Source organism: Hemitrygon akajei, chromosome 5 (assembly GCF_048418815.1).
Source record: "Hemitrygon akajei chromosome 5, sHemAka1.3, whole genome shotgun sequence".
In the NCBI taxonomy this organism is placed as follows: Eukaryota; Metazoa; Chordata; class Chondrichthyes; order Myliobatiformes; family Dasyatidae; genus Hemitrygon; species Hemitrygon akajei.
The window spans coordinates 53,221,795-53,247,380 of NC_133128.1; the positions used below are offsets into that span (position 1 = coordinate 53,221,795).

General features: G+C 40.8%; 1 protein-coding gene across 2 annotated transcripts; it reads left to right on the forward strand.

Moving 5' to 3' along the window:
- Nucleotides 1-25,444, forward strand: riox2 (ribosomal oxygenase 2). 2 transcript variants are annotated; one of them, XM_073045579.1, is made up of 10 exons: nucleotides 1-69; nucleotides 3,351-3,778; nucleotides 3,862-3,981; nucleotides 4,416-4,544; nucleotides 7,428-7,531; nucleotides 10,889-10,991; nucleotides 13,582-13,750; nucleotides 21,112-21,200; nucleotides 23,666-23,767; nucleotides 25,145-25,444. In XM_073045579.1, exons 2-10 carry the CDS (start codon nucleotides 3,353-3,355, stop codon nucleotides 25,301-25,303), a joined length of 1,401 nt encoding a protein of 466 aa, XP_072901680.1. In that variant the 5' UTR covers nucleotides 1-69; nucleotides 3,351-3,352; the 3' UTR covers nucleotides 25,304-25,444. The 2 variants fall into 2 exon arrangements, with proteins under 2 accessions (XP_072901680.1, XP_072901679.1); XM_073045578.1 differs by lacking the exon at nucleotides 1-69 and adding an exon at nucleotides 151-235.
- The last annotated feature ends 142 nt before the right edge of the window (nucleotides 25,445-25,586 follow it).

Consider the following 25,586-nt stretch of genomic DNA (forward strand, 5'->3'; position numbering starts at 1 on the left):
ACTTATTTGGGTTTAGTGTTTGCCGGAAGATCCGGAGAGTAACTCCGGTCCCAGACACGCTGGAGTGCGGTAGGGTGTGAGGGGATCCGGGAGGGGAAAGGGCTCTCGTTGACAGGGGCGGCGGGGAGCGCGATATAGGGAAGGGCGGCGTGGGGTACGCACTAGGAGGAGTGGAGCCGATCTGAAATGGAGAGTAACGTGGTGGTAGCGACCGCTACTTCAGTCCCCGCCGCCGGTAGCTTGTTTGCGGGTGGCCCGGCCGATTCCTGACCCGCACCCACCTTTCCATTTGTTTTATCTAATCTAAACCATCTCTTACTTCATCCTATCTGCATCCTATAGTTAAAACACCACTTTAGTTCATCCTTTTAAGTTCCGTCCTTTTACACGGTCTCTGCTGATATTGGGACCGAAGGGGTGGTATACTGGATGCAATGTATGCCTAATCAGCAAAGACCTCCAATATAAATAAAACATTTTGTGTTCTCTGTTGTGAAGAGATGATAAAGGACATTGACGAGGGCAAGGCAGTGGATGTTATCTACGTGGACTTTTTTTTAAAAAGCCATTTGATAAGGTCCCTGGTGATAGATTGATTCAGAGAATAAAGATGCAGGGACGGGATCCAGGGTGTACTGCAAGTTTGGATTCAAAACTGGCCTGCTTATAGAAGACAGAATAGGGGTGGAAGGTTGTTATTCTAGTTGCAGATCTGACCAGTGGTGTTCTGCAAGGGTCAGTGGGACCTCTCTTGTTTGTGGTACATATCAATGATTTAGATGAAGATGTTGACGGATACAACTTGAGTTGTTCGGCCTTGAGCGTCCGAGGCTGAGGGAAGACATGATAGAGATCTTTAAAATTCTGAGATTCATAGATGTGTGAGAGAGAATATTTTCCCCAGGATAGAAATGTTAAATAGGGAAGGACATGCTTTTAAGGTTAGGGTGGGGAAGTTTAAAGGTGATATAAGATCAAGTCCTTCACAGAGAGAGGTAGTGCCTGGAATGTGTTACCTGGGGTGGTCTTGGAAGCAGGCAATTTAGTGGTGTTCAAGAGACTTTTAGATAAACATATGAATATAAAGGGAATGGGAGGATATGTCTTGTATACAGGAGAAGGGCATTTCATATATATGTTGGCATGAAGATCAGTACAACATGCACAGTAGCACAGTGGTTAGCACAATGCTTTGCAGTACAGGTGACACGGGTTCAATTCCTGCCACTTGGGTTTCTTCTGTGTGTTTTGGTTCCCCCTCCCACAGTCCAAAGATGTACCATTTTTAGGTTAATTGGTCATTGTAAATTGTCCCGTGATTAGGATTGGATTGGAGGATTGCTGGGCAGTGTGGCTCGAAGCCATATCTCAATCTGTGCTGTATCTCAATTAAAAGATTTATCATGGCCTGCCCAGTGTTTACTGTTCTATGTAAATTATGCACTGAGGGAATAGTAATTATGAGGTGAATTGTTTGCTTGAAAGTCAAAGGGAATTGTGTGAGCAGATACAATCAGCTTGGTATGGTGAATGTCTTGCAAACAGCTTGATCATCATAATTGTCAGTGTTGAAGTGACATTGTATGCAAGTTGTAGGGCTAAGGCTAGGAATGATACTGCATGTAATTGTAAGGTGAGAGTCTTGAGGGCAAATGACTGATTGTAGGTATGAGTGATGGGGTGCTGCAGCTTGAACATTTGGAGACAGTAGAGCTGCTGAAATTTGACGGAGCATTCACTGAGCATGATACCTGTGTGAACTTGTGAACTTGTTGGACTATTCCTTTTGTTTAGGCTCCTGCATTGGAATCTACTGAAGCTTTCCATCTGTCTTCTGTTTAGATGAAGGCCACCTCTGTCACTTACCATATCCTCCATCAAGCTCTCCGGTGTTGTGCTCGGGAGTAGTAGTGCTTACTCTTTCTTGTTCTCCTATCCTTCACTGCTTCCCACACCAAGCAAAAACTGTGGATGTTTAAAATCTGAAATCAAAGCAGAAAGTGCTGGGAATGCTCAGCATCTATAGACAGAGACAAAGACTCAGTTGATGCTTCAGGCCAGTGAACCTTTTCCAAAGATGGCTCATTAGGCTGAAATATCAACACTGCATCTCTTTCCACGTACCTCCTGATCTATTGAGTATTCCTAGCATTTTCTGGTTTCTGTGAATTTCTCTATCAGTTATTTGTAAATGCTCCTACTGCAGTTAACAGCCTAGGCTAGTTTTTGGGTATGATAACAATTTTAAATTCAGAGCCTTTGGTGATACATCAGCCAGTTATAGTTAGCCTTGGCTATATAGTTATATTTTTCTATCAAATGAATAATGAAGTTTTGTGTGCTGTCTATAATTAAATCAGTTGGCATAGGTTAATCATGCATTGTGATTCCTGTATGTGACGTACATCTAAATGTCCAATGAATATGGCATTAATTGCATTAAAATGAAAGGTCATATCATTCCACATCACTGTCTCTTCAGTTGGTGTCTTGACTCTGTATGCCCTTTGTTGTTATTAATGAAATTTTGTTATTGTATTAATTTAGGATTCCTTAGGGTTGTCTTAGCTGGGTGAGGTAGTGGGGATAACTCCCACTCCCTATTAAATGCTCCAACTGGTGTGTGTCTCAAATAGCCTCTGACAACCAGCTCTTGGCTTTTATGTGTGGCTTAGCTACTAAGCTCGGCAGAACTATTTCTACTGAGAGGAAAAAGGGCAAAGATGGGATGCTGGCACCTTAAAAACAGTCATTTCGGGCAGATGGGTCTCATCAGTCATGGTTGGTAGCTCATCTAGGAGGAGGAAAACTCTCATCTCATGCCTCCACTGCCTTGAGGCTATACCCACTCATGGAGAAGGCATTGGTGTAAATTCTGAGGGGAAAAAGCTGGAACTGGAGTCCCTAAGTCTGACGTTGAGCTCACTGCTGTCTGGCAGCCCCTGCAATACTGGTGCCAAACTGTATCGCTCTCTGCTGTTTATTTGGATTTAACAGCTATGTGGAGAAGGGGAGCCTGGTGCATAGTAACAGCTTGCTCTCCATATCCTACTGCCCCAGCTTGTGTGTCACATAGACAGCTAGGATGCAATATCCATGGTCAACCCTGACCAACGCAGGGCCTCATATTAATGAACCCTGTTTGTACCTCTATTGTCAGATCTGCACTCAAAACACAAACATGTTTATTTTATCACATTGTAGCTGCTTTAGCATTTATCATTTGCAACCTTTTTTGATTTAATTAAATTAGCATCAGTTAGAGCCAAGAATACTAAAATTCAATAACATTTCGACACGATGACCTTTCAACTTAAAATGATGGCTAACTTTTTTTTTCTTTCATGCAGGAATGATGAAGAAGGCTTGCAGAAAATCAAAAAAAGATGATCCCGACAATTGCAAAAGAATCAAATTGGATTCAGATACTACCAACACTGTTCTCAACTTCCGGAGTCCTGACAGTTTATTTGAAAGTCTGATCTCTCCCATTAGTAATGTAGAGTTCTTCAGGGAATATTGGGAGCAAAAGCCGCTGTTAATTCAGAGGAATGATCCATCAGTAACTGCTTACTACCAGTCATTATTTAAGTTTGATGATTTAAGGGAACTCTGCATCAATGATATGTTTTACGGTCAAGATATTAATTTCTGTCGCTGTATAAATGGTAAAAAGAAGGTTTTAAATAAAGATGGGAAAGTCAATTATACACAATTAAAGAAAAACTTTGAACAAAAGAAAGCTACAATACAATTTCACCAGCCACAGAGATATAAGGTACTGTTTGAAAGATAATTTTTTTTGTTGTTTGTTACAACTTACCATTTTTTAAAATGCAAATAACATTTTTTGTTCCAAAGGATGAATTATGGAGGATCCAAGAAATATTGGAATGTTTCTTCGGCTCATTAGTTGGGTCCAATGTTTACATCACACCTCCAGATTCTCAGGGTCTTCCACCTCATTATGATGACGTCGAGGTATGACTAACAGCTGTTTTGCTGCTCTCGTTTCAATATTTTGAATAAATAAAACATTTTGCTTGAAGAATTATCTGCTTTGTATTGTTCTAAACAAAAATGGTTAGGACGTCTGTATTCCTATAATATTCTTGCAAAAAGTGATTTATGGTTAGGTGATATTATTTTCTTACATAGATAATCATTCTGGTGAGCCATTTGTTTTATCCTACATATATTTTGTCTATGAATTTGTGTTTGAGTGAATGCTCAGGCATTCATTGTACTTCACATTTTTTCTTTTCCAGAGTTTAATATTGTTGTGAACAGAGCAGAACTTCTGTTAAAGTGGAAGATTTTTTATAGCCTTTTATTAAAGGTAGTATGTTTTACTAAGGTAGTCAGAGCATTACAGAAATGTTGATATTTTTGCATTTTTGTGCATGTGTGGGTAGGTCTTTATTCTGCAGCTGGAAGGAGAGAAGCACTGGCGTCTTTATAAACCCACTAACCCTTTAGCTCGTGAATATAGCACAGAAGCTGAAGACCGGATTGGAAGTCCAACTCATGAGTTTATTTTAAAGGTACAGAATTACCATTATCAGAATATGTTCAATTAGATTTGACAATTTTCTATTTGTTGTGATTTTGTACATCTTTGATGGGACGGGTGACAATGGAATACAAAGGATTTTGGGGACAGTAAATTAATATGCCTGCTATCTTGGAGGTTATTTCTGTTAGAATCTTGGGAACCATTGGGAATAGGAGGTGCATCAGCTTTAACCCAATTATTTTGACGATGCTGTTTCTCAGGTGATGTTAGCAGTATTTGATTTACCTTTGGCATTATACAGTATTAATAGGATGTTAGTAATAATGGCAGACCATTTTGTTTCCCAAAGTAGGCCCTGAGCTTTGCAATAGCAAGAGATCAGAGGTGGACAGGGGAAATAATTCAAGGATACTTTCAAAGCCTAGTTGGTAAAAGTATGACATCTCCACACTCTCTAGCTACCCCTTGGCCCATGATTGCTCAGGATTGAAAAGCAACATTCAAGATTGTATTGAGAACCTTGAGTCCCTTTTGGAAGCATGTTGAAGCCTAGTGTAAATGGCAGGAAAGGCTCACGACCTCCCAAACTACCCATCTTCCTACTTGGAACATGACCTCCTGTTCCATCTATGAAAATGCCTTCAAGTTGCAAATTGGCTTCACTGTCCACTTCAGAACCCACTGAACTGGACACCTTGTAGAGGCAAGGCATCCTCAGCCCTGAAGCATTGCCTCATATGAAAATTTTGAATTTTTAGTTCTGCATCTTGCTAATGTGGAATGTAAACTCAAGGCCTAGGCGTTGCTTCTTAAGTTTCCTTGTGATCGCAAGACCATGTTGGACATTGGTAGTGTGCAATGCTGCAAGTCCACTTCATTGGTTTATTAGTGAATGGCAGGGGAGCTGCACGGCCTCGGTTTTAGCGAGGACGAGGCCTCAGCCCAAGGTACTGCCTGTATGCAGCTGCCCAGGGCTGGCTTCGGAATCGGGTGCTCCACCTGAGTGGGGATTCCACACTGGAGTGAGTGCCGGAGACGGTGTGGGGTTTCCACACTGGAGTGAGTGTTGGAGACGGTGTGGGGATTCCACACTGGAGTGAGTGCTGGAGACGGTGTGGGGTTTCCACACTGGAGTGAGTGCCGGAGACGGTGTGGGGATTCCACGCTGGAGTGAGCGCTGGAGACGGTGTGGGGATTCCACGCTGGAGTGAGTGCTGGAGACGGTGTGGGGATTCCACGCTGGAGTGAGTGCTGGAGACGGTGTGGGGATTCCACGCTGGAGTGAGTGCTGGAGACGGTGTGGGGTTTCCACACTGGAGTGAGTGCCGGAGACGGTGTGGGGATTCCACGCTGGAGTGAGTGCTGGAGACGGTGTGGGGTTTCCACACTGGAGTGAGTGCCGGAGACGGTGTGGGGATTCCACGCTGGTGTGAGTGCCGGAGACGGTGTGGTGGGGATTCCACGCTGGAGTGAGTGCCGGAGATGGTGTGGGGATTCCACGCCGGAGTGAGTGCCGGAGATGGTGTGGGGATTCCACGCCGGAGTGAGTGCCGGAGATGGTGTGGGGATTCCACGCTGGTGTGAGTGCCGGAGACGGTGTTGTGGGGATTCCACGCTGGAGTGAGTGCCGGAGATGGTGTGGGGATTCCACGCCGGAGTGAGTGCCGGAGACGGTGTGGGGATTCTACACTGGTGTGAGTGCCGGAGACGGTGTGGTGGGGATTCCACGCTATTGTGAGTGCTGGAGACGGTGTGGTGGGGATTCCACACTGGAGTGACTGCCGGAGATGGTGTGATGGGGATTCCACACTGGAGTGAGTGCTGACCCCTAGTGTTCACTCAGCAGCAGACACTGAGCAACTGCAGATTGCTGCATCATTCATGGACTTGGACTATCTTTTTTGTGTGACTCAGTTTCACTGTTACCTTATATGTGCTGCTGTCGTATATATGCTAAATGTTTCTTGTGCTGTTTGTGACTGTTGGTACTGTGTGTTGTACCTTGGCCTTGGAGTAACGATATTTTGATAGGGGTATTTATGTATGGTTGAATGACAATTAATCTTGCAGTACACACCTAGTATGCGTTTACATATTTTCCTCTTGTAAAGCACAAGAAAACGCATGGAACTGTGATAATTACTGAAACTGTTTACTACTTAATTAGCATTTAATCGCTTTAACTCAGATTTTGGAGAAAGTAACGCTGTTTTATGAATTTAGGAGAAATACTTTCACAATATACAGTGTGTGATTATTAATAACTTGACATACTGAAAAGTCCTTTTACATATTATCCTGAACAACCGGGTCAAGTTTTATTTTATTTTATTTGGCAAAGCAGCTCAGAGTAGGTCGTTTGGGTCCTTCAGGCCATGCCGCCTGAGCAGCCTCCAACAAACCCGATTAACCCTGACTTAATCATGGGACAATTTTCATTGACCAACTAACCCACCCAGTTTTAGATTGTGGGAGGACCTGGAGAAAATCCACGCAGTCCACACGGTGGATGTACAGAGACCGTTTTGAACTCCGAACTCCAGAATCGTGCCAACTGTTACGCTACCTTGGCAACATTTAAGTTTTATCTGTGGTGTCTTAAGTTTTGTGTTTTTTAAATTTAAGTTTTATTAATTTTTAAAGTGAATTTTAAAATCAATAACGAAGAAAATAATTGTATAATATAGCAGTCAAGTGCCAACCTTGACATTCAGAACTTATTCAGTGGTTTTGGAATTGGCTGCATTTTTCATGTTCCTGTACTTTGTGACAGGATAATCAATTAATTACAACTTGTGATAGTTCACTAAATAGTAAGTATTACAAATTGTTGTAACAGTCACAATGGATGTGAAAAGGAAATTGCATGTAAATGTGATCTAATAAAGGTGTCCTTTTGCTTCTTTTCCAGCCAGGTGATTTGTTATATTTTCCCAGAGGAACGATCCACCAGGCAGATACCCCAGTTGGAGGTTCATATTCTACCCACATTACTATAAGTACTTACCAAAACAAGTAAGTACATGTTATTTTGGCTTAAACTTTCTATATGAGGTTATCAGTTTTTTTTATTTCTTTGTGTTTAAGTACAAAAGGTGGAAGCAAGAGTAGACTTAATCTTTTAACTTTTCTCTAGTACTCAATGAGATCATAGCTGTTCAAATTACATTCATTATTGAAGTATGCATATATTATACAAACTTGAGACTCATCTCCTAACAAAGCAAAAGCAGCCACAAAGCAAAGACACCCAAAAAAACCTGTAATTTTTCCCCCCACCCCTTATGGGTGATCTGTACGTCTATTTTCCCTCAATCTTGGGTACTCCACCAGAGGCCTAGGAGCTAGAGGGTTTGGCACAGTATCCTTGCTTTTCCTAGTAGTGCACTCTTCTGGACCAAGATCTCAGATATTGTTCCTGGGATTTGTTGGAGCCACTCCACCAGTCCAGGTGTCACAGCTCTAAGCACTCCTGTCACTACCGGGATTACTCTGGCTTTAACCTTCCACATTCTTTCTATCTGCTCTTTCAAGCCCTGGTATTTCTCCAGCTTCTCGTATTCTATCTTCCTGATGTTACTGTCATTAAGGATTGTCACATCTATTACTATTGCCTTCTTCCATTCCTTGTCCAGTATTGCTATGTTTGGTTGGTTCGCCAGTACCTGCTTCTCAGCTCTGTCGTTCTCCACAGCCTTCTCAAATGTTTCCCATTTGGACTTGGGAGTGTCCAATCCATACTCAACACAGATGTTCCTGTATACAATTCCTGCAACTTGGTTGTGCCGTTCAGTGTATGCTGTCCCTGCCTGCATCTTGCACCCTGCTACTGCAAGCTGAATGGTTTCAGCAGATTGCACAGACTGCATCCTGGGTCTTGTCTGGTGTGATAGACCCCTGCTTCCATTGCTCTCGTGCAGCCAAGAGCAGCGCCTCTGTGTGCAAAGGTACATTTAATGTCAGAGAAATGTGTACAATATGCATCCTGAAATACTTTTTCTTCACAACCATCCACGAAACAGAGGGGTGCCCCTAAAGAATGAATAACAGTTAAATGTTAGAACCCTAAAGACCCCAACCAGCTCCCCCCTCCTCTCACCAGCTAAAAAAATGTACCAGCACTGCCACCGAGCACTCAAGCGTGAGCAAAGCAACAGCAAAGACACAGACTTGCAGTACTTCAAAGACTACTCATTCACCCGGTATTCGACACTCTCTCTCTCCCTAAGAAAGAGATGTCTTTGTTTCACAGCGAGAGGGGAGAAATAATGAACAACTCACTGGTTTACAATGTTAAAAGTCCGTTGTGTCGCTTTTTCCCAACTCTGTGCCCAAAGATTTCTGGCCTCTGGGCACACAGCCTTAGATCTTCCATCTCCCAAGACACACTGATATGCCCAGACACCGACCTTCAACCTGCCTGTCTCCAGAGCTATGAGATCTCAGCCCTCTGAAGGTGAGCTGAGCTCTTAGGGCGAGCACTTGGTGTGCCGAATATGGTCACCCCACCGAGAGGGGCCCCATTCCTGCGAAGAACTGTGGTCAGCGTGTAACTCTAAGTCAGTGTCTTCAAAAGAACCCTGAAAGGGAAAAATAGAGATACTAAAGATGGAAATAGAGCTGTTTCCAAAGATGCAAGCAAAGGAGTTGCCATTAGGCACCATTAATCTTTCTAAGCTCCCTCAGCCCTGTCATTTCCAGCCATTGGTAGGACTTTCTTATGTCTGGCCATGCTACCTCCCATGCAGTGGCTTGTCCTGCCATGGCCTCTGGTCCTCTGGCTCTACTTCACCCACTTCTATCCCCATAACCCCTGCTTGCTGTCTGAGGTATTCTCCTACCAGGTCCTCTTTTGGGGCCATCTTCCTGACATACTCATGGATGTTTCACATTTCTTCCAGGACTGTGGACTTGGCACTTCCAAGTTCCCATCCTCCTTTATTCCTGTGGGTGTACAGTCGCTTGATGTTAGATTTCAGGTGGAATCCTCCATGTACTGTTAGTAGTTTCTGGGTCTTGATGTCAGTGGCTTTCAGTTTGTTTCTTGGCCAGTGCAGTATTGCGGCTGGTTATCTGATGACAGTGGGGCACATTTCTTGATGGTTCTGATCTAGTTCTTCCAATTCAATTGGCTTTTTAGGATCTGTCTCACTCCGTGTCCTTCCTTGTGCCTCATCGTGGCTAGAATATCAAGAGCAAGGATGTGATGCTGAGGCTTTATAAGGCATTGGTTAGACCGCACTTGGAATTTTGTGGGCAGTTTTGGGCCCCTTATCTAAGCAAAGATATACAGGGATTGGAGAGGATCCATAGGAAGTTCATGAGAGTATTCCCAGGAATGAAAGGATTAATGTTTGAGGACCATTTGATGTCTCTGAGCATGTACCCTCTGGCGTTTAGAAGAATAAGACGGGATCTCACTGAAACCTATCGAATATTGAAAGACCTAGATAGAGTGCATATGGAGAGGATGTTTCCTGTAGTGAAGGAGTCTAGAATCAGAGGGCAGAGCCTCAGAACAGAAGGACATCCATTTAGAACAGAAATGAGGAGGAATTTATTTAGCCGGAAGGGAATGGATCAGTGGAATTCATTTCTGTAGAAGGCTGTGGAGGCCAAGTCATTAAGTATATTTAAAGTGGATGTTGAGAGATTCTTGATTAGTTAGTATGTCAGTGGTTATACAGAGAAGACAGGAGAACGGAGTTGAGAGGAATAATAAATTAGCCATAATGGAATGAATGGCAGAACAGACTTGATGGGCTGAATGGCCTAGTACTGCTTCTGTGTCTTCTGATTTTATGAGTTTGCCAAGGAGTGGGATTATCTGGTGTGCTATTATCTTTTTTGTCACAATGCTTTCAATTAAGATGCTAAACTTGCTCTAAAATTTTCTCTTTCTGTTTGAAATGTATAACTTTTCTCTCATGTAAATCCCTTATGTTTTTTTAAGATTCAGAACTTTAATCAAAATTCAAAATAAACAGTTAATATGCCGTGCCTTACAGTTCTTCACCTTATTCATCTCAAAATTATGATCTAAAGCCAAATTCAGTGGAAATTGTTGACTATCTGGTATGGTGTAATAATAATGCATGTGTTGAAAAATAGTTGAAAGTAAGAGTCTTAAAGTCATTGTTCTGAGTGATAGTATAAATTTAAAATTTGACAAAATAAAATACTGATTATGCTGAAGAACTAAAAATGTGATTACTTTCATTGAATGCAAAGGAAATCTGGAAAATATAATTTTCATCAGTTTTTGATGATGCTCAAAAATGGTTTCCCTCTGTTTCCACATTGAATATTATTAATGCAATAGCTTTTAATACATTTGCAACATGATTTTAAAAATATATTTTCTTATTGCAGTAGCTGGGGAGATTATTTACTAGATGTGATTCCTTGGCTGGTGTACGATTCGATGAAAGAAAATCTTGAACTGTCCAGAGGCCTACCTAGGCAATATCTTATGGTAATAATCTTTAATTATGTTTCATTTTTACTGTCTTTATTTTTCTTATATATTTGTATATTGAGAATATGGGCATTAAAACAATATCCTGCTTTCAATACTTCTTAATATTCTGTAATATCTATTTGAAATACATTTTTACCAATTCAGACTTTCTTTTGATTGGTTTACCATACAATTACTGATTTGATTTGATTTGGACACAAAGTTGGCATGAAGATGGTAGCCAGTTTTTTCTGTGCGCAGCTCCTTGCTGCAGTCAAATCTTGATTCTGCCGAAGGCTATCATTGGGCCTCTACGAGGCACTTCTTTCAGTTTTGGAATTGCGGAGTCAGATGGTTATCCTGTAAAATGGTTTTCCAAGTTGAAGCTTATGGATGGGAGATGACACTTTTACCCACATCCCTTGAGGGAAAGTGTGAAACCTGTGACACCCTAGAAGAGGATCCTAGTTGTGGATCCAGGTGACACACTGCTCCTCTCAGATGAAGATAAAGTACAGACATATTTAGAATTTAAAGGCTGCTATTTTGGCAGATGAAGAGCTGGTACAGTTGTGTGATGATATATCATGCTAATAACTCTTCCCATTTATATCAGAATTTTACATTTGAGATTGCATAATAACAAAAGCATCCTAAATTTATATATGTAGGGAATCAAACCAGTTGAATAGAAGACCAAAAGTCAGCAATCTCACTGTGAAGACTAGAGCATCTATATACAGTACTTATTGTGAGATGAAATTTGAAGGATGAGAAGCCTTTTTATATGTTGCAAGATGGTTATGTCTCTGCCGGTATTTTGGAATTGCAATAATGATGGAACTGTCAGTGTTTTCTGACATTATCCCATGAAATTAACAGCAGTCTCCAGATTACATTCAATCACACTTTGATGGAAGTCCAGACTTGCTTTTTGTTTACCTCCTGCACAAAGAGAGCTGTGAGGTAGTGTTCTGCACCAGTAATTTTTAGAAATTATTGGTCTGATGAAAACAATCAGTATCAACAAACTATCTTCACCATAAAAGACTCTCTTCAATGAGTTTAATTCTTTTTGTATGATGTGCTGGTGATTAATTTACAACAAACTCTTTGGCCCTTAAAATAACATATCTGTGGATTGTTATTCCACTGGATAGATGTTTCAAAATTCAGATAGTTTTTGTGAGACTTCCTTTTATTAAAATAAGATTAAAATTTCTTTTTTTTTAAACTTAACCTAGTGTCTTCAAATCTTTTTCACATTCTGAAGTATTTTAAAACATTAAGTTAATAATTGTGCATTTTTGCTTGCAGATTTTTCTTTGCCTGTGAGAACTTTGTGATGTAGTTGACTCCTGAGCTTGCTTAGAGTCATAGTCATAGAAAACAGGCCCTTTGGCCCATATAGTCTGTGCCAAGCACTTTAAACTGCCTTGTCCCATCAACCTGTGCCCGTACCATTGATCTCCATACCCCTCCCATCCACGTTCCTACCCAAACTTCTCTCAAAGGTTGAAATCAAAATTGCATCCACTATTTCCGCTGGAAGCTGGTTCCACATTCTTATCACCCACTTAGTGAAGAAGTTTCTCCTCATGTTCTCCTTAAACATCACCTTTCCACCTTAACTCTTGACTTCTAGTTGTCGTCTTACCCAGCCTCAGTGGAAAAAGCCTGATTGCATTCATCCTGTCTATACTCCTCATAATTTTGTGAACCTCTATCAAATCTCCCCTCAATCTTCTATGTTCTAGGGAATAAATTTCTAACCTATTCAACCTTTCCTTATAACTCAGGTCCTCCAGTCCCAGAAACATCTTTGTGAATTTTCTCTGTATTCTTTCAATTTTATTTACATCTTTTCTGTAGATAGGTGACCAACACTGCACACAGTACTCCAAATTAGGCCTCAACAGCATCTTAGACAACTTCAACATAACATCCCTTCTCCTGTACTCAATACTTTGATCTATGAGGCTGGGTGTGCCAAAAGCTTTCTTTATGACCCTGTGATGCCACTTTCAATGAATTGTGAACCTGTATTCACATTTCCCGTTGTTCTACAGCATTCTGCAGTGCCCTAATGTTGCTTAATGGCCACATTTTTCTGAAAAGTCAGAGGCTCCTACAGCTACTGTTTGAGAACACCTCTTTTGAATAGTGGTGTTGCAGCCTGCATATTTGGATTCCTTAATTTGCTGGGGTGTCATGAATATAAATGAACACTGTAGTTTTGATGTTAACTACTTTCAATCTCACCTTCACGTCTGGATTTTAGGTGTGCTTGGTCTATATTTGGCCTAATTTTAGAACTTAATAACCCCATCACATCTGAGGGATCATTTGACTGACACACTAATGTGAAAGATTTTAATGCAATATTTAAGGAAGTGCATAGAGTTTTCTAACCTCGTGCTGCTCACTACTCATCCTTGATGTAGTAGGATGAAACCAGTCTGACTGTTCAGTTGTCACTTTTACTTATTGTGGGACGACTTGTTTTAAGTTTGTTTTTCTAAAATAAGTGAAATTCTTTGAAGTGATTTTATATAGAAAAGGAACCATGTAAAGTTAAGAATCTTTCCTGCTCTGTGTTTTATAGCAGATGAACTCAGGAGCTAATCCAGAAAAGAGACTGAGTGGATTCCTACGAGGATTGGCAGATCAGATAGAGAATGGAAAAGAAACCAGATCATCGGAAATGAGAAAGGATTTTATTTTAAACAGGTTACCTCCATATGCAAGCAAGACATCAGGTTGTTTAACACAAGGTGATAGTTACCTTCAACACATGAATAGTTTTCCATCTGTGATTTATTTCAAAAATTTGTAAATACTTGTGAAAAACTCAAAAACTGAAAAGAATACTTTTTCTTCTCCTTATGCCCCACATACTTCACACGCATCCGAGATCTTCAAGTATTTTGATAGTAAATGCTCTCAATCGTGCATATTGCATAATACAAGATTTATGATAAATAATGTAAATATGTAGAGCTATTTAACTTGGATATGTTAAAATATCCATGATGAGATTGATCTGTTTCTCTAGCAAAGCAACTGAAGTGTGGCAGACACAATGATATATAAGCTTCTGGGATGCATAGTGTGATGGTCAGCATTTTCTGTTGATCGCCCACCATCCACAGTTTCAAGTAGTGATGACTGTAGCAGTTCATACAGATCTTTGGATTTAAGTGCTAAAATATCACGCAAATCGTTCTGTCTTTATCTGCATCTTTGGAAAGTCTGAAATCTTAGCAAGTTCATTTGTCCACAATGCTTGTTACTCAGTGATGGAGATAAATTCCCCTCAGATATTCTTGACGTCATGTCTACTGCAGTGAGCAATAATATATGATCAATATGAGTTGCTGCCACCTGGAATGATCAGAGGCCAAGAAATACAGGGTGACAGAAGATTGGAAGGTGCTCAGTCATTATGGGTAGAGCTAAGGAACTGCAAGGGTAAAAAGACCTGATGAGAGTTGTATCCAGACCTTCAAACAGTAGAAAGGATGTGGTCTACAAATTACAACGGGGGATAGAAAATGCATGCCAAAAGGGCAATGTTACAACAGTCATGGGGGATTTCATTATGCAGATAGATTGGGAAAATCAGGTTGGTGCTGGATTCCAAGAGAGGGAAATTCTAGAGTGCCTAGGAAATGGCTTTTTTTAGAGCAGCTTGTGGTTGAGCCCACTAGGGGATCAGCTATTCTGGATTGGGTGTTACTTAATGAACCAGAATTGTTTAGAGAGTTTAAGACAAAAGAACTCTTAGTAGTAAGTGATCGTAATATGATCGAATTCACCATGAAATTTGAGAAGGAGAAGCTAAAGTCAGATATATCAGTTTTACAGTGGAGTAAAGGAAATTACAGAGGCATGAGAGAGGAGTTGTCCAGAATTGATTGGAAAAGGACACTGCCAGGGATGATGGCAGAACAGCAATGGCTGGAATTTCTGGAAGCAATTTGGAAGGCACAGGATGTATACATTCCAAAGAGGAAGAAATATTCTAAAGGCAAGATGACATAACGTTGGCTAACAAGAGAAGTCAAAACCAACATAAAAGCCAAAGAGAGGGCACATAATAAAGCAAAAATTAGTGGGAAGTTAGAGAATTGGGGTACATTTAAAAATTAACAGAAGGCAATTTAAAAAGTCGTTAAGAAGGTTAAGATGGAATATGAAAATGGACTAGCCAGAAATATTAAAGAGGATGCCAAAAGTTTCTTCAGATACATAAAGTGGAAAAGAGAGGCAAGAGTGGGTATTGGCCCAATTGAAATTGATGCTGGAGATGTAGTTATAGGGGACAAATGGCAGATGAACTGAGTAACTATTTTGCATCAGTCTTCACTGTGGAAGACACTAGCAGTATGGTGGAAGTTCCAGGTGTTAGGGGTCATGAAGTGTGTGAAGTTACCACTACTAGAGAGAAGGTTCTTGGGGAAACTGAGAGGTCTGAGGGTAGACCGGATGATGTACACGACAGGGTTCTGAAAGCGGTGGTTGAAGAGATTGTGGAGGCATTAGTTATGATCTTGTAAGAATCACTAGATTCTGGAATAGTTCCAGAAGACTGAAAACTTGCAAATGTCATTCCACTTATCAAGAAGGGAGTGAAGCAGAAAAAAAAGGAAATTATGGGTTGGTTACTAACCTCAGTGGTTGCGAAGATGTTGTAGTTGATTATTAAGGATGAGGTTGGTGATTTGGTTGATGGAATTGATGGCTCTGTTGCAAAATTTGCAGACAATATGAAGTTAGGTGGAGGAGCAGGTAGTTTTGAGGAAGTAGAGAGGCTACAGAAGGACTTAGACTGATTAGGAGAATAGCAAAGAAGTGGCAGATGGCATACAGTGTCAGGAAGTGTATGGTCATGCACTTGGGTAGAAGAAATGAAAGGGTTGACTTAAATGGAGAGAAAATACAAAAAACTGAGGTGCAAAGGGACTTGGGAGTCCTTGTGCAGGATTCCTTGAAAGTTAATTTGCAAGTTGAGTCTGTAGTGAGGAAGTCAAATGCAATGTTAATATTCAAGAGGAGTCGTTTAGAAAAACAAGGATGTTATGTTGAGACTTTATAAAGCACTGGTGAGGGCTCACTTAGAGTATTGTGAGCAGTTTTGGTCTTCTTATCTTAGAAAGGATGTGCAGAAACTGGTGAGGATTCAAAGGAGGTTCACAAAAATGATTCCAGGATTGAATGGCTTATCACATGAAGAGCATTTGATGGCTCTGGGCTTGTATTCACTTAAAGTCATAAGAATGAGGGGTGATCTAATTGAAACCTATTGAATAGTGAAAGGCCTTGATAGAATGGATGTGGAGGGGATGATTCCTATGGTGGGAGAGTCTGAGACCAGCTTCAGAATAGAGGGGTGTCCTTTTAAAATGGAGTTGAGGAGGAATTTCTTTTGCTAAAGTGGTGAATCTGTGGAATTCTTTTGCCATAGGCAGTTGTGGAGGCCAAGTTTGTATGTATATTTAAGGCAGAGATTGATAGATTCTTGATTAGTCAGAGCATGAAGGGATATGGAGAGATTGGGTCTGAGAGGAAAGTTGGATTTGCTATGATAAAATGGTGGAGGCAGACTCAATGGGCCAAATGGCCTAATTCTGCTCCTATATCTTGCGGTCTTATGGACAGTGATTTGTACCTGATCAGCAAAACAGTGTAGACATGAGTTCATGACTTACCCCACTGAAAGTGGTATTTTGTTAACCCTAGTTAACAAACTTTAACCATTAGATGCAAACATGAGGAAATCTGCAGATGCTGAAAATTCAAGCAACACACACAAAATGCTGGTGGAACGCAGCAGGACAGGCAGCGTCTATAGGAGAAACACTGTCGACGTTTCAGGCCGAGACCCTTCGTCAGGACTAACTGAAAGAAAAGGTAGTAAGACAATTGAAAGTAGTAGAGGGAGGGGGAAATCTGAAATGATAGGAGAAGACAGGAGGGGGTGGGGTGAAGCCTAAGAGCTGGGAAGGTGTTTGGCAAAAGGGATACAGAGCTGGAGAAGGGAAAGGATCATGGGACGGGAGGCCGAGGGAGAAAGAAAGGGGGAGGGGCGCACCAGAGGGAGATGGAGAACAGGCAAGGAGTGATGGGCAGAGAGAGAAAAAAAAGGGGGGGAATAAATAAATAAGGGATGGGGTAAGAAGGGGAGGAGGGGCATTAACAGAAGTTAGAGAAATCAGTGTTCATGCCATCAGGTTGGAGGCTACCCAGACGGAATATAAGGTGTTGTTCCTCCAACCTGAGTGTGGCTTCATCTTGACAGTAGAGGAGGTGATGGATAGACATATCAGAATGGGAATGGGATGTGGAATTAAAATGTGTGGCCACTGGGAGATCCTGCTTTCTCTGGCGGACAGAGCGTAGGTGTTCCGTGAAACGGTCTCCCAGTCTGCGTTGGGTCTCACCAATATATAAAAGGCCGCACTGGAAGCACCGGATGCAGTATACCACACCAGCCGACTCACAGGTGAAGTGTCGCTTCACCTGGAAGGACTGTCTGGGGCCCTGAATGGTGGTGAGGGAGAAAGTGTAAGGGCAGGTGTAGCACTTGTTCCGCTTACAAGGATAAGTGCCAGGAGGGATATCGATGGGGAGGGGACAAATGGACAAGGGAGTCGCGTAGCGAGCAATCCCTGTGGAAAGCAGAAAGGGGGGGGAGGGAAAGGTGTGCTTGGTAGTGGGATCCCGTTGGAGGTGGCGGAAGTTACGAAGAATTATATGTTGGACCTGGAGGCTGGTGGGGTGGTAGGTGAGGACAAGGGGAACCCTATCCTGAGTGGGGTGGCGGGAGGATGGGGTGAGAGCAGATGTGCGTGAAGTGGGAGAGATGAGTTTGAGAGCAGAGTTGATGGTGGAGGAAGGGAAGCCCCTTTGTTTAAAAAAGGAAGACATCTCCTTCGTCCTGGAATGAAAAGCCTCATCCTGAGAGCAGATGCGGCGGAGATGGAGGAATTGGGAGAAGGGGATGACATTTTTGCAAGAGGCAGAGTGGGAAGAGGAATAGTCCAGGTAGCTGTGAGAGTCAGTAGGCTTATAGTAGATATCAGTAGATAAGCCGTCTCCAGAGTTGGAGACAGAAAGATCAAGAAAGGGGAGGGAGTTGTCGGAAATGGACCAGGTAAATCTGAGGGCAGGGTGGAAGTTGGAGGCAAAGTTAATGAAGTCAACGAGCTCAGAATGCATGCGGGAGGCAGTGCCAATGCAGTCGTCGATGTAGTGAAGGAAAAGAGGGGAACGGATATCCGTATAGGCTTGGAACATGGACTGTTCCACAAAGCCAACAAAAAGGCAGGCATAGCTGGGACCCATGCGGGTGACCATGGCTACAGCTTTGGTTTGGAGGAAGTAGGAGGAGCCAAAGGAGAAATTATTGAGAGTAAGGACTAATTCCGCTAGACGGAGGAGATTGGTGGTAGAGGGGAACTGGTTAGATCTGGAATCCAAAAAGCCAAAGCCATTAGATGCATTTCTCCTTAGACGGATGGAGCTAAGGACAGAACCTTTGAAAGGCCCAAAATGTTCAAGTATTCCTTTCCCATCTCTAAGCTTCTCTGGTAACTCCTGTTTTCTGTGGAGCCATCTATTTGTTCTGGACTTGTTGGAATGCAGGATAACCACTCCTGCAGTATGATTTGTTTTTTTAAGCAGAGGGAAACCTGTTCCTTGTGACCCACCCAGATTATATCAGCGGCTTGTAATGAAATATGATCTGCTCCAATTGCATCACCAGTACACCTGCAGTTGGTGCAATTCCTTCAGTGATGTAGAGATGAGACACATTCCTGCTGTTAGCGTCTATCATCCCGGGCCCACAAGGAATTTTACTTGCATTATTAGTTTCCCATCTGTGTGCATACTGCCTGTTCGTGTATGTGGAAGCTGCTGGTGGAGGTTTGATTTTTGTGTGCCATAAGTTATAAAATCAGTAGCACTTACAGTAAGTAGGTGATTGAATTTTCAGGCGTTGGTCTGTTTAAGCCTTGAAGGATGTTATTAGAAAGTATGAGAAAGTAAGCAACATAAGAAAGGTAAATACAGAAAATAATTTTGAGTTAGATCAGAAAAGTAGGATAAGTTTGAGGTTGGTAAAAGTAAATTTGCAACTAATGCTACTGAACAGTTAAAACAAAAAATAAGTATGAAATTCTGGAATTAAGCGTGGAATTTTTAGGGAAAAACTAAAATGACTGAGGGTAAGGCAGGGAATATTGTCTACATGGACTTTAGTAAAGGGTTTAACCAAGTCACTCCTGTTAGGCTGGCCAGAAGATTAAGTCACATTGGGAGTTAGTAAATTGGACAGAAATCTGGCTTGGTCACAGAAGACTGAGGTTATTGGGGGAGGGGCGAAGTCTGCAAAGTTCAGCTGTTTGTAATATATATGAAAATATAGGAGGTCTGATTAGTAAGTTTTCAGACAGTACAAAAACTGGTAGGATTGTGTATAGTGGGGATACATCAGGGTAGAGAGCAGTTGGAAATTTGGTCAGAGATATGGCAGATTGAGTTTAACTTGGATGAAGTGATGCATTTTTGGAGGGAAAATGTAAGAGGAAAGTTTACAGTAAGTGGCAGAACTCCTAGATGAACAGAACGATCTTAGGGTGCAACACAAGTGGATAGAGTACAGCGTACTTCCATAGAACACTACAGCACAGTACAGGCCCTTCAGCCCTCCATGTTGTGCTGACCCATATAATCCTTTAAAAAAAAGTACTAAACCCACACTACCCCATAACCCTCTATTTTTCTTTCATCCATGTGCCTGTCCAAGAGGCTCTTAAATACCCCTAATGTTTTAGCCTCCACCACCATCCCTGGCAAGTCATTCCAGGCACTCACAACCCTCTGTGTAAAAAAACTTACCCCTGATGTCTCCCCTAAACTTCCCTCCCTTAATTTTGTACATATGACTTCTGGTGTTTGCTATTGGTGCGCTGGGAAACAGGTACTGACTATCCACCCTATCAGTGCCTCTCATAATCTTGTAGACCTCTATCAAGTTCCCTCTCATTCTTCTATGCTCCAAAGAGAAAAGTCCCAGCTCTGTTAACCTTGCTTCATATGACTTGTTCTCCAAACCAGGCAACATCCTGATAAATCTCCTCTGCACCCTCTCCACAGCTTCCACGTCCTTCCTATAATGAGGTGACCAGAATTGAACCTTTGTAGTCGGGGCATTGAGTATGAAAAGCTGGCAAATCTTATTTCAGCTTGTATTAAACTTTGGCTAGGCCTTGCTGTAGGAAGGATGTGGAAGCTTTGGAAAGAATGCAGAAGTGGTTCACCAGAATGTTGCTGTAGGGAGAGGCGACTTGAATTGTTTTCTCTGAAGTGTCAAAGACTGATGGGCGACTTGATAGAAGTATATAAAATCAAGACAAAAATAGATAGGGTAGATACCCAGAGCTGCTTTTTTTTTTGCAGGGTGTAAATGTCAAATACTGGAGGCATGGATTTGATATGAGAGAGGGAAAGTTAAAAGGAGATATGTGAGGCAATTTTTTTTACACAAAGAGTAGTAGGTGTCTGGAAGTCACAGAATATGAAAGGGGAGGTGGTAGAAGCAGCTACAATAACACTGTTCAAGAGGCATTTAGACAGACACGTGAACAGGCATGGAATAGAGGGATATGGAATGTACATGTATATGGAATCAGTTACGTTGGCATTGTAGTTGGCTGAATGGCCTGTTCCTATGCTCTACTGTTCTTTGTCAGTGAGGACTTCAATAAATTGAGTAAGTGGCTGTCCTTTAGTTGTAGTCCAGAGGAAAAACAACTTCACCTATAGCTATCAGACGAAGTATTAACCCCTAACCACAGTTTTGATCCAGAACTTTCCTACATTTGAGTTGCTTTGAGCTGTTTACAGTGGATCGAATTCTGTGTTGCATTTTCTTGCTTTATACAATCATGTACATTTAAAAAAATTATAAGGAATATTAGCTAAATTACATTCTTGTAGCAAAACAAAGCAATATAAAAATATTTCAATGTGCTGTCATCTTTATGTGTGATTTTGTTTTGATGGTGCCATATCTCTGCTAGTTGGATATTTTTGTTCAGTTATTTGTGGGTTTTTTTTCCTCCTCCAGTCGGAAAACTGCCCAAACTTAATGATCAAATCAGATTAAGGTTTAAAGACCATACCATGATTTTGCTTGAAGATGATCAAGAAAGAATGGTTAGTATAGACATTAACAAAAATTGTAATTGTGTATCTGTCTCATTTGTTGGTTTAAGGACAAATACAAACATGCCATTCAAGATCACTACTTGTGAATTCCAGTACACAGAAGCAGAATTGTCAGTGTTAACTTACCCAGAACCCAGTGAAATTAGTTTGACTAATATTTTATCTTTTGAAATTAATTTTATTATAAGCAGTGAATTATTTTCTAGTAAATATATTGCTTGTAGCTAATATGACTAATGACTATTAGAAAATTTACGAAGTTGTGCACTAAAGTAATCCAAAAACATATTTAACAAGTAAATGGGCAAAAGCCAGAGATGATAAAAGAGAGTAGCAAGTATAGCAAATACAAAGTAATTGGAAAGGCAACAATGACTTAGAGAACTAAATTATTAAGAAGCGTGAGAAATTTTATGAATGGTCACTGTCAGTGGAAAATCACAATATATATAGGATTTAAATAGTTTTTATTGCCTTGCTTTGTGCCTGAACAGCTTGTAATTGGTGTCAAAAAGACTGGATAGGCATTTGAGATGAAATGAGTTGAGTATGCTGAGCTTAAATAAAGTTGGAGTGGATCTTTTTCCCAGATAGGACTGGAAAGGAAAGGGGCAGAAGCCAGAATATGAAAGTGGATGAAATACAAGCTTGCTGGTGATAGGTGAGACCAGATGAGGCGGAAGGAGGGTTGGTGGGAGAGAGAGAGAGAGACTGATGTAAGAAGCTGGAAGCTGATAGGTGCAAGAGGTAAAGGGTTGAAAAAAAGGAAATCTGACAGGAGTGGACAGTGGATTATGAATAAAGGAAAGGGTGTGGTGGGGAAACCAAAAGGAGGTGATGTGCAGGTCATGGTTATGGCCTTTCCAGCTCTGATGAAGGGTCTTGGTCTGAAATGCAGATGGTTACTTCCCTGCATAGATGCTGCTTGACCTGCTGAGTTTCTCTAGCATTTTGTGCGTGATGTACAAAAAAAAGTGTCAACTGGAAATAAGTAATATTTGATGGTCCAAATTGTGCATAAAATACGGAGAGGCTGCAGAGAGATATAGATAGGTTAAGTGAGTGGGCAAGGGTCTAGCAGATGGAGTACAGTGTTGGTAAATGCTAGGTCATCCACTTTGGGAGAAAACATGGAAGAGCAGATTATTATTTAAATGGTTAAAAAATTGCAGCATGCTGCTGTGCAGAGGGACTTGGGTGTGCTTGTGCATGAGTCATGAAAGGGTGGTTTGCAGGTGCAGCAGGCTATCAAGAAGGCAAATGGGTTGTTGGCCTTCATTGCTAGAGGGATTGAATTTAAGGGCAGGGTGGTTATGCTGCAACTGTACAGGGTACTGGTGAGGTTGCACCTGGAGTACTGTGTGCAGTTCTGGTCTCCTTACTTGAGAAAGGATATACTGGCTTTGGAGGAGGTACAGAGGAAGTTCACCAGGTTGATTCCAGAGATGACAGAGTTAGACAATGAAGAGAGATTGAGTCGTCCGGGACCGTACTTGCTGAAATTCAGAAGAATGAGAGAAGCTGTTTTAGAAACATATAAAATTATGAAAGGGATAGATAAGATAGAGGCAGGAAAGTTGTTTCCACTGGTAGGTGATACTAGAACTAGGGTACATAGCCTCAAGATTCGGGAGAGTAGATTTAGGATGGAGATGAGAAGGAACTGCTTTTCCCAGGGAGTGGTGAATCTGTGGAATTCTCTGCCCAATGAATCAGTGGAGGCTGCTTCAGTACATATTTTTAAGACAAGATTGGATAGATTTTTGCATAGTAGGGGAATTAGGGGTTATGGGGACAAAGCAGGTAGGTGGAACTGAGTCCGTGGCCAGATCAGCCATGATGTTATTGAATGGCGGAGCAGGCTCAATGGGCCAGATGGCCTATCCTGCTCCTATTTCTTATGTTCTTATGAAAGAACAGATTGATTAGTAAAATTGCTGTTATAGATGTTAAAAACAGCACACAAACTGTATAAGGCCAGAATGGTGATGTAACATTAGGATTTAGGTAACAAAACATACAGAAATTGATGTGCAATAGAGAAACTACTTAACCTTTGTTTAAACGACAATTTGGGATTGTTTTCATAATAAGAGATTACTAAATAGTGATTTGATAGAAGTGCTTAAAAAGAGATAAGGCAAATTAGTTAAAGTGTGTTTTCAGCGCTTGACATGTCTAAAAGACTTAGATATTAGATTAATGGTAAGATGCTTATGGAAAAATGTAGGAGAAAATTTTGCATAAAGGGCTTTAGGTTGTAATACTGATGTTAGTAATGGAAGTAAAGATCATTTTATCACATTCAAACAACTTGGATGACAAGAAAAAAGTGTAAGGAAGGGTTAAGAGAAAAGAAAGGATCGTGGAATAAGGATTACTCCAGATATAAAGGGTAAAATTAAACAAGTCTGGTCAGATAATTGTATTTTATGTAATTCTTGTTACTACAGGATGAATCTCGAGAAATGATGGTGTACATTTATCATTCTCTAAAAAATAGCCGAGAAAGCCACATGATGGGGGCTGAAAACAAAGAAGAAGAATGTTTTCAGGTGAGAAGTTTTTTTTCTGATCTTTCTATTGAGGTGATAAGATTTTCTTTAGGTGTCACAGGTTTAGAAAGTGAGTCATGATATGAAGGTAAGCTGCAAACAGAAGCTGTTCAGCCTCTTCATTCTATTTGGCTATGCAGTGATACCAGTGCTGATGTGGCTAAACTCAATCTGCCTTTGCTCTATATCCTTTTAAGCCTATTTTAATTCCTTTTAATTAATTTAAATCTCTCAATCACCATAGACTAACATCAGGATTTGCATATTCCAAATTTTTATCCCCTTTTTTGTTTAGAATCATTGCTTAACATTTGAAAGGTTGGGCTCTAATTTCTTGGTTTTCAACCCTAGTCTTTAAATCCGACATTGAATAGCTCTCTCGCAGCTATCAGTTTCCTTGATAACTTTAAAATTTTAATCATATGATCCCTAAATATCCCAAATTTCCTTAGAACAAAACGCAGTTTGTAAAATCCCACATTGAAATTTAATCTTTGAAATACATGTACCACTCTGGCAAATCTACACTGTACCTACCTCCTAAGAGTCTTTTTTTCAAGGTTTTCTATCCAGAATTAAACACTGTGATCCTGATGTGGTTTAATAATGGCCTGTACTGTACTGGGAGATTTACCTGCTAAAGTAAATGGCCTAATAATTTCTTTTGCAGGAAGAGTAATTTCTTTGTCATTTAATTGTTGATTGAAGATTGAAATGAATATTTTCTTTTTTTAAATTTTGTTTTCGATTTTTGAATTGGTATTTTAATGTTAGAGTGTTTTTAAATGGTTGCGCATGTCGGCCTTTCCTATCCAAACACCTGTACAAATGTCTTTACACAATGCAATTGTACCTTGCCTTTGTCACTTCTTCTGACAACCTGTTCCACGTAGTCAGCACCTACATGTCCCCTTAAATCTTTGCCTTCTCTCTAATCTGTGCCCTCATGCTTAAGACTCCTACCCCTGGAAAAACATTGTGTCCATCCATCTCATCTACACTCCTCACGATTTGTATATCTTTGTAAAGACACTCCTCAGTCTCCTACACTTCAGTTAAGAAAGCCCCAGCTTACCTCATCTCTCATCATAACTTAAGCCCTGCAGTTCCAGACTCATGAGATGAAATGTTCTTCATTCTCACAGTTGGTGCATTTACCCTGTGTTTTGCCTGCCATTTTATGAAGGAGGTTAGAGACATAGTACAATCTCTGAATATCATGGACAATAAGCATTCAATCTTACAGTGTCATATAGTTGTCATTATTTGGAGTTATGTTCCAATTTATCATTTACATCTGTTTTTGGTTTTGTACCAATAATGCCATTATTTGTATCAAAAGTCATTTCATTTAGTTATTGTTTTTCTTCCATGCAGGCCCATGGCTTGAAATTTCCTTGTTCTCACTTGGAGGCACTGAAACAGCTTTGGTCTGATGATGCCGTTTTTGTGCGAGACCTTAAAGTAGACTCTAATGAAGCAAAAGAAAATCTTGCATTGTGTTTGTGGACAGAAAATTTAATTGAAGTGCAGTGAATTGGCTCACTGTAGCTTTAGTGCTCTTTAACTGTGTCATTATAAACATAGAAATGATGTTTATTTTGTGGAATGTTACAGCACAAATACCAAGATTTTATGCCATGTGGAGGAAATAAATTAATATTCATATACAATCAACTAATGTGAATTTTCATTATTGTTTTAAAAACATATTCCAAGATATAATAAAACTGAACAATTCCAGTTTTTTTCCTTCCCTATACAGAACTGAACTGAAGAAATCATTCTGCTTGTTACTGTACCCTTCGTGTGTGCTTTA

What these genes read in the sequence shown, in the direction of transcription:
- riox2 (XM_073045578.1), top strand. Translation starts at nt 187, where the DNA reads ATGGAGAGTAACGTGGTGGTAGCGACCGCTACTTCAGTCCCCGCCGCC. An exon ending in CTCATTATGATGACGTCGAG is followed by an intron (nt 3,982 to 4,415) that starts GTATGACTAACA and finishes ATGTGTGGGTAG; the next exon opens with GTCTTTATTCTGCAGCTGGA. An exon ending in ATAAGTACTTACCAAAACAA is followed by an intron (nt 7,532 to 10,888) that starts GTAAGTACATGT and finishes TTCTTATTGCAG; the next exon opens with TAGCTGGGGAGATTATTTAC.